The following is a 13,317-nucleotide window of genomic DNA, read 5'->3' as shown; positions in this document are numbered from 1 at the left end:
AAAACACACACACACACACACACGAACTTTTTGCTTCACCCTAATATATAATATATATCTAATTTGACACGACGAATGGATCGGAAAAATGAAATCTAAACGAGAATAAAAAGAACTTATGACAAAGTTGACAGTGTGTCAAGATTGATAAAGAAACTTCTATAACGAATTAATTAAGTATCTCGATGTGAAAGATATCAGAACTTTTCAGTCAAGATTCACCGAACTTCCAGTTATCTCTTTTTTTACTTTTATAGCAATCCCTTCCACCCTTCTCCCGTTCCTCACAGAAAAAAAGAAAAAAATCGCAGAAGAAATATAGAAGAATCATCGATTAATAAAGTAATGAAAAAAAAGAAAAAGAAAAAGGAGATTCCAATTCTCGAACGAATCCTGCGAGTTTCTTATTTCGATGTATACCTTCGAAGAGTAGTAGGATGATGATACTCTCTCCCCCCTACCCCCTGCTCTCCCTTGCTCCCCTCCTCCCCTCTCTCTTTCTTTCTCTCTCTCTCTCTCTCTCTCTCTCTTTCTTGTAGTTTCTCGCGTTATATCTTCTATCTCTGTTGAACTGAAAGGCACATATACATTCATACATACGTACATACATATATACATACTGTTGGACACCTGCGAGCACGCAGACTCGCGGTGCACCGGAAACTCGTTCGAGATCGTCTCGAGGAACGCGCCACGTTCGTGTCAGATCCTTCAGGATCGCGCGGGCCGACGCACGAGGACGATAGTAACCTAAGTTCCTGCCTAACTTCACCATTAGTTCGTTTCTTCCCTTCGTACGGTTACCAACGATAAAAACGTTCCCGAGATAGAAAATTATTTATTTTTCATAACACGAGAATTTCTTCTCTTTTCTTTTCATTATAAATTATTATATAACGAGATCAATATATATATATAATATATTTGATATATATATATATTTATATATTCAAAGTGTTACTATATATTCGTCAAATCCAATTTTTTATTACTACGAGGTGTTATAAAAAAAACATTCGTTCGTTGAAAGGAAAAGAAACAACATTGAAAGAGAGAGAGAAAGAGAGAGAGATAGAGAGAGAGAGAGAGGGAGAGAGAGAGAGAGAGAGAGGGATAATAATAATAATAATAAAAAAACCAAAAACTTGTGCTATATAATGTTCCTTTGGTTTATTAGTTTAATTATAATTCATTTAATACGCGAGAAAAAAAACGTGTTGTCGAATTACGCAACCATGAATTACGCAAAGGATAAAAAGTTTGTGAATTAAGCAGATCATCTATCGTAATTAACCCTCTACACTTTTAGAATGTGAAGGTTACGATTACAATGCACCTATTAACGAAGGGAATCGTTCTAAAGGTCTGCCTATTCTTCGTACTTTTTTTACTCCAAGGTGGCAGGTGCATCAAGTGGCTGTGAGTATAAATAATCGCAACATTAGCCCTACCCCTTTTTTTCTTGTTTCTTTTTTACGTGCCCATCATTTCTCTCTTCTTTCTCTCTAGATTTTACTATTTTTTTATTTATATAATATATTTAACTTTTTTCTTATCTTATTTTCGTATTTTCTCTTTTTATTTCGCATTGTTTCTCACGTTAATACTCGAATCACGCGAACGAGGAACGATCCTACTGCCTTTATTATCTTCTTTTTTTTTTTTTCTTTTTTTTTATTTCTCATTCGTAAAAGAATTCGATGATTAATGAGAGGTTCTTTAATGAGAATGAAATAGATTGCCGTTACAAAAGAAAGAAAGAAGAAATCTTTTAAGATGTGGGCGGAGGAGAAGTAGGGGGGAGGGGTTAGATGAGAATCAGAAGGGAAAAAAGGGCCAAAGCAAAAAAGAAACAAACGACGGAAGAGTGTGTGTGTGTGTTTTTTTTTAAAGATCCAACGATCCTCGATTGGAATATATTATAATATACATATATATATATAAGTATAATATATCAGAAAAAGGATATCTAAAATGAAACTGCGAAGTCATTCGTGTCATCGTAATTCGGTTAGAGAGAGACTCTTTTTTTTTATTTCTTGATAATGAGTTAAAAATGAATAAAAAAAAAGAAAAGAAGAAGAAGAAGAAGGAATAAGAAAAAGAACTATGCCCCCGAAAAGTTCGATCAAATTCAATTTACTCGTATTTTGAACAAAAAATCTCGTCAAATTAACTGGCAAAACGTTTTAGTCGTACGGGTTGATGGCTCGTTAAAAATAATAATAAACTTTATACGTGTAATACGGGGAGCGAGGAGGGAGGATTGTTACCTGGTTAAAAAAAAGAAAAATAAAATATGCATACTGTGGAATAAAAAAAAGTCGCGCTGCTTTATGGGCTCTCTTTAAATTGTTGTCTTTTTGTTTTGTATGTGTGTTTGTCTCTTACAAAATCTACCCGTCGTACTTGAAAATAAATTTTTACGACAGTTGTAAAAGTGTTTTAATACTTATATATATAAGAGGTAGTAATACGTATCTAAAATTTGATTAGATTTTCTTTAAAACTTATACGCGTCTAAATGAAAACTTTTTGTTTAATAAAACAATTATTTAGATACACAAAATTCAATAAATGTTAATAAAAATTTAATTTTAATCGTCAATATAAGCATCCGTTTTTCTATTATAATATTACATTACAGATAATTGAATCATAATTATCTGAATGAAGAATTTAACACTTTAGCTTGATAAATTATCCGTAATAAAATAGATATTACTATTAATATTCGTGAAAGATCATCTTTCACGAATAAATCCATACGATTAATAATTTACGTGCGAATAAGTTTGACAAAGATATTATCATCTATCATAATCTTCTCAAAACGATATATTATAAATCCTATCTAAGGAATCCTATACTTCTTATCTATCACGTACGATGAACTATTATCAAGAAAAAATAAGAAAATATACAAAAGCAAGAAGAATAAGAAACAGACGGGGGGGGAACAGGAGGGGAGATCCTTTTCTACCTTTAGACGAGTTTTTTCGTATTCGCGAAAAATTTCATTTCATTGCTAAAAGAAGATTGTGCTAATAAAAGAATAATAAGAGAAGACGATGATGGGAAGGGGGGAGGGGGAGTGGGGTTGAAGAAGGTTAAGGAAGAGAGAGAGAGAGAAAGAGAAAGAGGATAAGACTTGGGTGTAGAAATTGGGAAGAGTAGGAGGGGGAGGGGGAAACGGTAGGGGTGCTCGCTTCCTGGCTGGATGATGAATGGAGAAACGATGGTAGTTTTGCGTGCAAAACCAAAATTCGAATAAGTATGGAGAAAACAACAAGGTAAAGGAAAAGATGAGAGAGAGAGAGAGAGAGAGAGAGAGAAAGAGAGCCCACAGCAGACTCGGTTATTCGTTCTAAAAGAGTAAACGAGAATGTTCGGCGGGTGGTAAGGGGTGGGGTAGGGGGTAGGGGGGGGTTAGGGCTGGAGGCAAGGCGGGTAGAAGATTAGGGGTTGCCCACGGAATCGTGATTTATAAAGACCACGCTATGCCACGCCACGCTATGTGCCACACCATGCGAGGCACACACCATAAGCTCCTCTCTATACCACCATGGCCACACGACTACAACACCATGCTACACCGGACCCTTTCTTCTCCCTTTTCCAAAAATCTTTCTCTCACTTTTGTTTATTAACCATTGTGTGTATGTGTCCGTGTCTGTGTGTAGTGTACGTGTCCCTATTTCTCCCACCCTCAACCCCATCAAATACCCACCCCCCAGACGATGACGAATAATCGAAGGGTAACTCGATTATTCGCAAACGTCACACGGATTCGTTACGCTCGTCCTTTGCGAATCAAAACGCGACGAATCTCCCGATCTCGAATTGTTCAAATTTCTTTTGTTTCTTTTTTTTTGTTTTGTTTTGTTTTGTTACGAATGAATAATCGATTAGAAATTCTAAATGTTAGTAAAAGGATGGTTTAGTTGTATTAATGTAATATTGATTTTGTATTAATTAAATTTGATTTTGGGTTGGTTAAATTTTGATATTGAATTAGTTAAATATTTGTTTTTTTCTTTTTTATTTTATTAAATATTGATCACACGATTTTGTTATATATTGGTTGAATTTATTTAATAACTTTTTTGTTTGTTTTTTCCTTTTTTTTCGAATTCGTTTTTTTTCTACACAACAAACGAACGGGGAATATTATGTTCGTTCGAATCATTCTCGTATAGTATGAGAAAAAAGAAAGTCGAGTAAGATCATCTCACACATCCTTCTTTCCTTTTGATTTTTTTTCTTCCATACTAACTTCGTGTCCAGTTTTCTAACTGTTAGCAACCATTTTCAGACACTCGCGTTTCTAATGTCGATTCATCCTGATTCCCCTTTCCACCCCTCCCCCTCCCCCCTTTCCACTTAACGTGATCATGGGATCGATTTGTTATAATTTATAGTCGTACAGTTGATTTGCTAAAGCAACCAATCAATGTCCGTTGAATTTCACTGGAAGAAAGTTCAATCGAATCAACGACCTTTACGTCATTCAATATGATTAATTTCACGAATCTTTTTTTTTCATTCTCTCTTTCTTTTTTTTCTCTTTTCTCTTTTCTTTTCTTTTTTAAAACGTTAACAAAAAATTTATTCGAGGGTAAAGATTTTTACATACGACGTGGTTTTTATTTGACATTTAAAAGCCGATGTTAATTTCGATGCATTCGTTAGTTCTTTCGTTTTCTTATCTTTTTTCTTTTTTTTTTTAATTTCTTTTCGAATATTGTATATTCGAGAAAAAGGGCGGAATATCATATTTGGAAAATCTACCTAACCGTTAGTTAGGTAGGTATATAAGTATAGTATAGGAAGAGGAGGAGGAGGAGGAGGAGAACGTTCGCTTTTGCGTAATTCAAGTTACGATGAAACCTGGCCTATTATCAAGCTTATAAACATCACGTTTTACGATTGAAACGTCAAAAGTAATTTTTGAAGTCACGCGTATATATATACGAGCATATATAGCAAGAATGTTATATATATATATAAGCATATATATATTTTCAATTATAATACGATTAAAAATACGAAAACTTTTTATAGCTACTACTTTTAATGAATTTTAATGAAATTTTAATTAAAAAATCGCGAAAAAACAAATTAGAATTATTACTCGTATAATAAAGTCATCGTCAAAAGTTGCGCGAGTGACACTTTTAGTTAAATAAAAAACAAAAAAAAAGTAAAAGAAAGATTTCATTGGTGATTTCTCGATTGGATATTATCGAGCAAGTTTTTTTTTCGAGTAGTATTATAAAAAACAAATATATAATAAAATATATATTCAAACACGTTCGCGAATAGAGAATTATACTTGATAATTTGATTCTCTAAATACCAAAAGAAAATACAAAAAACGATTATTGTAAATATTAAAAAAGAAATCGTTGAATATATATAATACTATTCGAAAAAAAAGATCTGATCGACGTTAACGAAATTCATGAAATTGTTTCATGGAAACACTTATTTGGAAGAAAAAGAAAAAGGAATTTTTTTTTCCTTGGGAAATCTTTTATGAAGAGAAAATCATGTCACGTTGAACGTAACACGATGATAGCATATACCCTATCATCATCAAGTAGATATTATAATGGATGCACGTGTACGTTCGTTCTCTTCTTCGATTTACGAACATACTTATCTTGGTAGGTGTGACCGTGAATGGAAATAGGTATCTCTCTTGTATGGCGATTTCATCGAGTTTGAAAAAATAGAAGAAAAGAGAAGAGAGAAATCGTAAGAACTTGGAGCCAACTACTTGAACCAAGAGCTCCAAGGCAAAAGCCTGAGAGTTAGTATGTGTGTACGCATTCATTTATGTATGTGAAGAAGTACTTGGGGGATTGCTATGCATAGATAGATATTTATTAGATCACGGAGTGATCCTGAAAGTATAAATGTGTCTTTCGAATAGAACGAGATGAAAAATATAGATACAAATAGAGGATATATGTCGTATAATCCTTTGCCAAATGGATTATGTGAAAGAAAATAAATGAAAATGAATGAAAATAATATTGGGAATAGACGTTATACCAGACGAAAAGAAATAATAACTAATTTAACGATAGTAACAGATAGAATATTATTCCTAGTGACAAATAGTGTCCTGTCTGTTCTGTGTATCTAACTTGAAAATGTATTTAAGATTATTGGTTCACGTGTCATAATGCTATTACCTATCATCCCATTGATAAGTTTCATTTCAAAGTATAGGTGTACTTTATGAAATAAGAAATAGAAATATTAGATCTATATCTGTATGTATTTATTTATTTATTTATGTATATATATATATATACGAATACACGTTTTAAATCACTCGGAACACGAATCGATTATTTAAATTAGTTAATTCGAGAGGCAACGGTAGTAGTAAACGGTTAAACTCATTCTTCTTCTCGATGTTGCTCGTAAATTGGAACACAATATTTAACGTTTGTGTTTGCCCCGAAGGTTTAGTGTACGAGTATTGGTGATACATAAAAGCCGAAAGAAAATCGTATCTAAAAAGCCTGTTGCAACCGGATTGTTGTTATTAATTCATATATAGAGAAAATATAAATACATGAATATTTTCTTATTTTATTTTTCAATCGTACTTACACATAGGTAAAACCTTCCGATTTGCTCGTTAAATATTATTTCTTATATTTCTACATTCTCTTATATATATATTTCTCTCAGGTTGTCAAACATCTCCTATCGTCTAACTGTTAACAGATATCCTTCTAAGAATTCTCATCCATTTTTGTTTTGTTTTCTTTTCTTTTTTAATTCGAATAAAAATGTCGGAATAAAAACAAAAAAACAAAAAAAAGAAATACTCGGCGAGTTTAATATATTTTTGTTCTTTTTTTTTGTTTTCTTGTTTTTAAATTACTCGTATACTATTACGTCCACTTTCAACTTCCGTATTCTATTATGTATCAAACTGATCCATCAGGTTTACGTATATTGACGGAAGGATTAGATCTATGATTTCTTTTCCCTTTTTTTTTCTTTTTTTTTGTCTTTCCATTGATCAGTTAGATTCGTATGTAGGAAGGAAACGATTTAAAAAGATGTATCGACTTATGATAATTGTCAGTGACGATAGTTGCAAGTGTGCAAGCACGTTATTAATATCTCTCTTATTCGTTCGTGTCTGGTTACGATAAATCAGCACTTCCATTCATAGACATTATCGTGTTACATTGACTAGGTGGTCTAGTAAGGAAACTTGTTCCATAAACGATCTTGATGAAATAACTAAAAAATCTAACTTTGATCTATAAGTTTTCACCTAGTATTACGAATTCCAAAGGTTTTTCAAACGTTTATACCTACTATCGATCAATAGTTTCGAATTCTAACAAAAATTCCAAAGAAATCGAATATTCGTAAAGAACAATAAAATTAATATCCTTTTTGGAAGTAACCTAATGGTAAATTGTGATTTCTATCGAATATCGAGAGTGTAACATAAAATAAAATAAAATAAAATAAAATAAAAGTTCTTCGCGTCAATAAGTTGCCTATAATTATTTCTATTTACAAAAAAAAAATGTCATTAAAAATTAATATTAATTAGATTTTAAATCGAAACAATTTTGATCTAGGGTTTTCATAAGTTAACCTTTCGTATTTGATTAACAACGAGATCGTTAGAAAATTTATCGTCGTGTTAGAATTTTATTGGGATCGATAAGAGATCGAAAACATTTTGTAATTAAGTTAAGTAAGCGATTCAAAAAAAAAAAAAAAAAAAAAGGGAGAACACGAAGAAGAAGAAGAAGAAGAAAAAAAACGAATTTGTATTTTTACGTTTAATTAGCGATATCTCTTTAAGGATCGCATAAACGTAATGAAAAAAAAAGCAAGATGAAAAGTGACGAAATAACCGAGTCCTTTTAATAAAACCCCGTGTACCGCTTGTATATCTATGGGATCTAATCTAAAGCATATATTATAGCGAGGTGATGTAAAAAAAATTAAAAAAAAAAAAATAAAATAAAATAATAAAAAGAAAAATATTTAGCTACCGTAATAGTGGTAGAAATATACGAGATGTGAATTACATTCGAAGTATTATAATAATTACCGGCTGCGAATGAGACTACTTAAGGCGGCTAATTTACATGATTGCACGTTCGAGCATTAAACGTCAATTACGAGCCATCGACTCTCAACTTCCCCCATGCTACTACAACGTCGTGGTTGGAAAGTTTTGCACGCCATACGTCCGCCATATTTCTTCTTCGATGTTACTTCGTATATATATTTTTTTCTTTTCCTTTCCTTCTTTCTTTCTTTATAATTTTTTGTTTTCTTTTTTCTTCTCTCGGATGTTACACCGAAGCGATAAACAAACGAGTCGAATTGCTACCATTAACGAGTTCATAATTTGGTCCTTCTTTTATCTTTTTTATTTTTTATTACTTTTCCCTTATATATATAGAAAAAAAATATCATATATAATGTTATGTATATTTATATATATTTATATATTTATAATCTCGTTGCTTAAAAAAAAGCCCAATCGTTCATTAAGCTTTTTATTTATTATATTGTTATATTAAAATCAATTTTCTTATTAATTCTCCATTACGAATCTGATCGATAACAAAATATTATTATTATTATTATTATTATTATTATTATAGTAAAATGATGTGTTTCTTTCGTTATGACCAATTGAGAAGAAAACAACAAAATCTGAATTTACAATTTGGATGACAATGTTTTCCATTTATCTCTACCTCAAGAAAATAAATGTATATTACTATTATTTATTCGTACATAAATAAAACGTTTTCCTAAATGTTTTGATTTAGAGCTCTCGGTCGTATGGCCGATACTAGAACGTGGTCGAAAGACGCATGTACGAGTGCTAAAAGTTCTGGTCTTTTGGAAAGAAAACAAGCGAGAGCTTGCAGGGCAACACCCGATGTGATGCCGAGTTTGGTACAAGCAGCTAGAGATACGTCAATCGTTTGTCAACAAGCATTTAGACATCGTCGTTGGAATTGCAGTAGCATCGAAGGTGCTCCAAATTATACTCCGGAATTATTAACAGGTATTTGTACATTTAAACAAAAGAAAAAAATTAATATTTCTTATTTCCCTCCCCCCCCCCCGCCTCCCAGACTTCATTCCACCCTATTAATTTCTTCTTCTTTCAGAAGATTCGAATAAATTTTTCTTTCATTTTTTATCATCTCGTATCATCATCTAAATAAACGTTCCCCCACTTATTTCGATAGTTAAACAACGTAATAACCTATGATTAAAAAATATCAAATAGTAACTACTGTCGACAGTTTAATTTGTAGTTTGCTAATTGTAAATAGGAGAAAGATATGATGGCAAATAAACGAACGATAGTGTGTGTTCTTATTTTAGTATTACCTTTATTACATTCGCGTGACCGCGTGTATCGGTTTCTATAGACATACAAATAAAAGCATTACTGAATACTAACAAGTCAACGTCAGGATCATTTGCTAACGAGAGAAAAGCAAGGAGAGAACGAACGTTCGCTTTCTCTTGCTATAGTAGATAATATATTATTATTCTATCCTGTATCATATATATACATATGTATGAATTTAACTTACTCGAGAGAGAAAGAGAGAGAGAGAGAGAAAGAGAAGCTGATACCTTAACGATTCGATTTCTAAGCTATTGTTCGCAATCGGCTTATTTCAATTATTTCAATCTGATCCGAATAGAAATATATATATATATATATATTATAAAGGTATAACGTTTTGAATTTGAAATTCTTATCAATAAAAGATACTTTTAAAACGATATACATTATGTTCGTAATACACAAATAAGATGATAAAAAGAAAAATAATATATTACGTAATGATTGTCTATATTTTATTGTTAAAGGAACTAGAGAACAAGCATTCGTTTACGCAATGTCAGCTGCAGCGGCTGTTTGGAGATTGGCAAGGGGTTGCGCGTTAGGAAATTTAGCAGCTTGTTCTTGCGCAACACCACCACGTAAAGAACCACCTTCGCCATCGGCTCTGATATCATCCACCTCGTTAGCGACAGCAACTATGTCGTTTGGTGGACTTACTGGTAGAAATTCGTTCAAATGGGGTGGTTGCGGTGACGATGTTAGGTCTGCCTCGAGAATGGCTAAAAGATTTCTTCAAGGTGCTACACCACCTGGTACAGGACAGACATCCAAATTTCTTCATGCCGTTAACATGCACAACAACAGAGCTGGACGAAGAGTTAGCATGATCTTTTTTCTATTGTATTTTATAATTTACCCATTTATAATTATCTACCCCCTTTCTATTGTTTCTAACGTAACAGGCAGTTGAGCAGTCATTAACTTTGGAATGCAAATGCCACGGGGTTTCCGGTTCTTGCAGCGTTCGCACCTGTTGGAGAGGTTTAGGTTCTTCCGGTCCTGCGATAGCTGGAACTCGTCTTTTACGAAGGTACGCCACTGCAGCCGAAGTTAAATCTAGATCTGGTGGTAGATTACCACCGCTTTATCATCACGATAATCTATTGTATACCACCAAGAGTCCAGATTATTGTCTTCCGGATAAGAAGAGGGGTAGTCTTGGTACCATAGGCAGGTAAGCTCGAAACCATTATTTTATCGAGATTGTTCTTTTTTTTTTTTATCATCAAAACTATAATTACGAATTCATTCGTTAAAACGTAGTTTACTTACTTACGGGTTATTAATTTGTGCAATAGGGTTTTACATTTTCTTTTTTACAGGATAAAAAGAGATGCGAAGAGATTAGATTAAGGATTTAGAGGTTAGATAAAAAAAGATGGAAGTGTAGTTTCGGAAATTAGAGTAACGTAAGATATCTTTTAATTTGGGACAAATAAATGGGCTAACGTGAGTTAGGTTTTTAGTAAAGGTTCTGAAAAAAAAGTCGAAAAGAAATTTCAACCAAAAACTTGAACCGTCGTTTTATCGTTTATTATTATTATTTTTCTTTTCTCCTTTTTAATGTTACTTACTTTAAAAATACTCTCTTTTTAAATGATATGAAAAAAGAAAAATTAAAACAAAAACAACAACACAGGAAAGATCTTTTAAGATCTTTTAACATGGAACATCTTTTTAAAACGAAATAAAATAAATAAGAAGAAAAGGGGTATTGAATAGTAGAAATGAGTAAAAAGAAAAAAAAAAAGAAAAAAAAAGAAAACGCGCGTAAACTCGAGAGAACGAGTCCAGGTGTAGGTCGTAAAGCCACATTATAGCGGCGTTAATGGGGGTTTAGCGTTGTGCTTTCTTTCGTCTTATGACGATGGATACTATAACAGAAATTACGTTAGAAAAGCGCGTGCAATAAAAACCGACGAGTTAACGCCACTTCCCTATACAATACTTCTCTATTTTCGCGAATGTTTCTTGTCGTAAAACTTAAAGGGAGAGAAAAACAAAAAGAAGTAAAAGCTTTTCGGACTTTTAACCCCCCACCCCCTACTCCCATCATCTTTTCCTAAAACGAGAATCCAATTTCTTTAATGAAATTAATCCAAACGTTGTGACTTTTAATTCGATAATAGGAAATTTCACGAAATTAGATCAATCGAAAAGAAATTGACTATAAGGCTATATATCTTTTTATTAGGGTGAACCAAAAGTCTTAAATTAATATTTCCAAAGTAAATTTTTTCAAAAAAAAACAATTCATTATGCAATTTCAAAGTAAAAGTTTCAACACAATAAACGCACGAACTTTTGATTTCTTCTAATAGTTATTATATTATCAAATTTTTAAAATGCAAAAATATATATATATAATAAAACTGTGAGAATATTTAATCGAGGATCTTCACTCCACCCCTTCTTCACCGATCTATCTCCATTATTCAAATAGGAAAAAAATTGAGATATTTTTGAATAATTCTAGTAATTGAAACAAAAATTCGTACTATAATACATATATAAAAATAAATACAAAAATATAAAGGGGGGAGGAGATACACATATAAAATATAAATAAAATACAAAAGTAAAGGTAAACGTAGAAGTGTTAAGAAATGATTTGAAAATAAGTTCATCTATGTTCGTGTTCATTGTTCGAACCCTTCGAAAAGGGCATTCATTGTGTGTATACGGTGATTGCATTAGTTACGGATTTTCCGGCGGTAGGAAGTAAAGAAAGAAAATAAAAATAAGAAGAAGAAATTCTCTTGTAGGTTGTCGTCGTCGTCGTTCTGAGTTATTCACGCCTCTACACTGTTTCTTTCTTTGTCCCCCGTTCCCCCGTTTCTTTTCTCATCCCTTTCTCTTTCCGAAGCGAATTAAGATCACCCACGATACGCGTTCTCGGAAGAGTGAACTCCTTTTCTTCTTCTTCTTCTTCTTCTTCTTCTTCTTCTTCTTCTTCTTCTTCTTCTTCCACACGGATACGTTTCTGCGTTCTTACTCTCGTAAGAAATCGAAGAAACAAGGGGTGGGTAGGGGACGAGGAGGGGGGGCAGGTGGGGGGACGACAACGACGACTCGTATATATGGAAGCGTCTTCTTGGATGATCCTTTGTTTAGTTGTATCCGGTTCATAAATCATAGTGAGACTCGTGAATCAGCTCGTGAACGACCGATACATACAAATTAATCTCTCATTGTTCCAACCTCGAGGGTATGTTCCAATGAAAAGAAGAAGTATGATCATAACCGATCACTTTTACACTATGAATATAAAATAAACGTATATTACTCGAGTAAATAGATTTACGAGAGTTGGTTATTTGAATTGGATGATTATTTTTTTTCTTCTTCTTATTCTTCTTCTTCTATTAGATCTTACAAACGAGATGATTTATGTATCGTATATATGTTATCGTCGAAGCAGAAAATCAGTCATTGCTAGTAATTCCTCGGCATTGTTATCAATGCAAAACGCTTTCCGAAAAGTTTTGGTAAATATTTTTTATACTAAAAGTAAATAGATTTTAATGAAACTTATATTAAATTAAAGTACACTCTTTTGTCTATGCGTAGAATACTTTTTCGAGTTCTAAATTTAGCATGTAAAATTCAGAAATGTCTGTGAATACAATGCTGTAAAGTGTGCATCTTTGCAATTTCTTTGAAAAGTTTCGGTAAATATTTTTTATACTTTTAGCAAACGGATTTTAATGATTCTTATATTAAATTGAAGTACACTCTTTTATCTATAAGTTGAATATTTATTTGAGTGATAAATCGATTTGCAAAGGTTCATAAAATGGCAAAGAATGAGATGCTGCAAAATTTTTCCAACTTTGCCATTTCTTTGAAAAGTTTCGGCAAATATTTTTTATACT

At 32.3% G+C, this 13,317-nt stretch overlaps 1 protein-coding gene across 1 annotated transcript in view; it reads left to right on the top strand.

Annotated features, from left to right (window-relative positions):
• Window positions 1-1,108: 1,108 nt before the first annotated feature.
• The window catches only part of LOC106787116 (protein Wnt-11b-1-like), a 14,971-nt gene continuing 2,762 nt past the window's right edge, over window positions 1,109-13,317 (top strand). Inside the window, exons 1-4 of the mRNA XM_014749226.1 lie at window positions 1,109-1,419; window positions 8,841-9,082; window positions 9,907-10,259; window positions 10,345-10,616. Coding sequence (XP_014604712.1) covers window positions 1,331-1,419; window positions 8,841-9,082; window positions 9,907-10,259; window positions 10,345-10,616 — 956 coding nt within the window. The 5' untranslated portion in view covers window positions 1,109-1,330. The remainder of the gene's footprint in view (window positions 1,420-8,840; window positions 9,083-9,906; window positions 10,260-10,344; window positions 10,617-13,317) is intronic.

The sequence above is a fragment of the Polistes canadensis genome, unplaced genomic scaffold (assembly GCF_001313835.1).
Source record: "Polistes canadensis isolate GaletaPanama2010 unplaced genomic scaffold, ASM131383v1 scaffold_4, whole genome shotgun sequence".
NCBI lineage: Eukaryota > Metazoa > Arthropoda > Insecta > Hymenoptera > Vespidae > Polistes > Polistes canadensis.
This window is presented reverse-complemented; position numbering and strand designations above follow the sequence as displayed.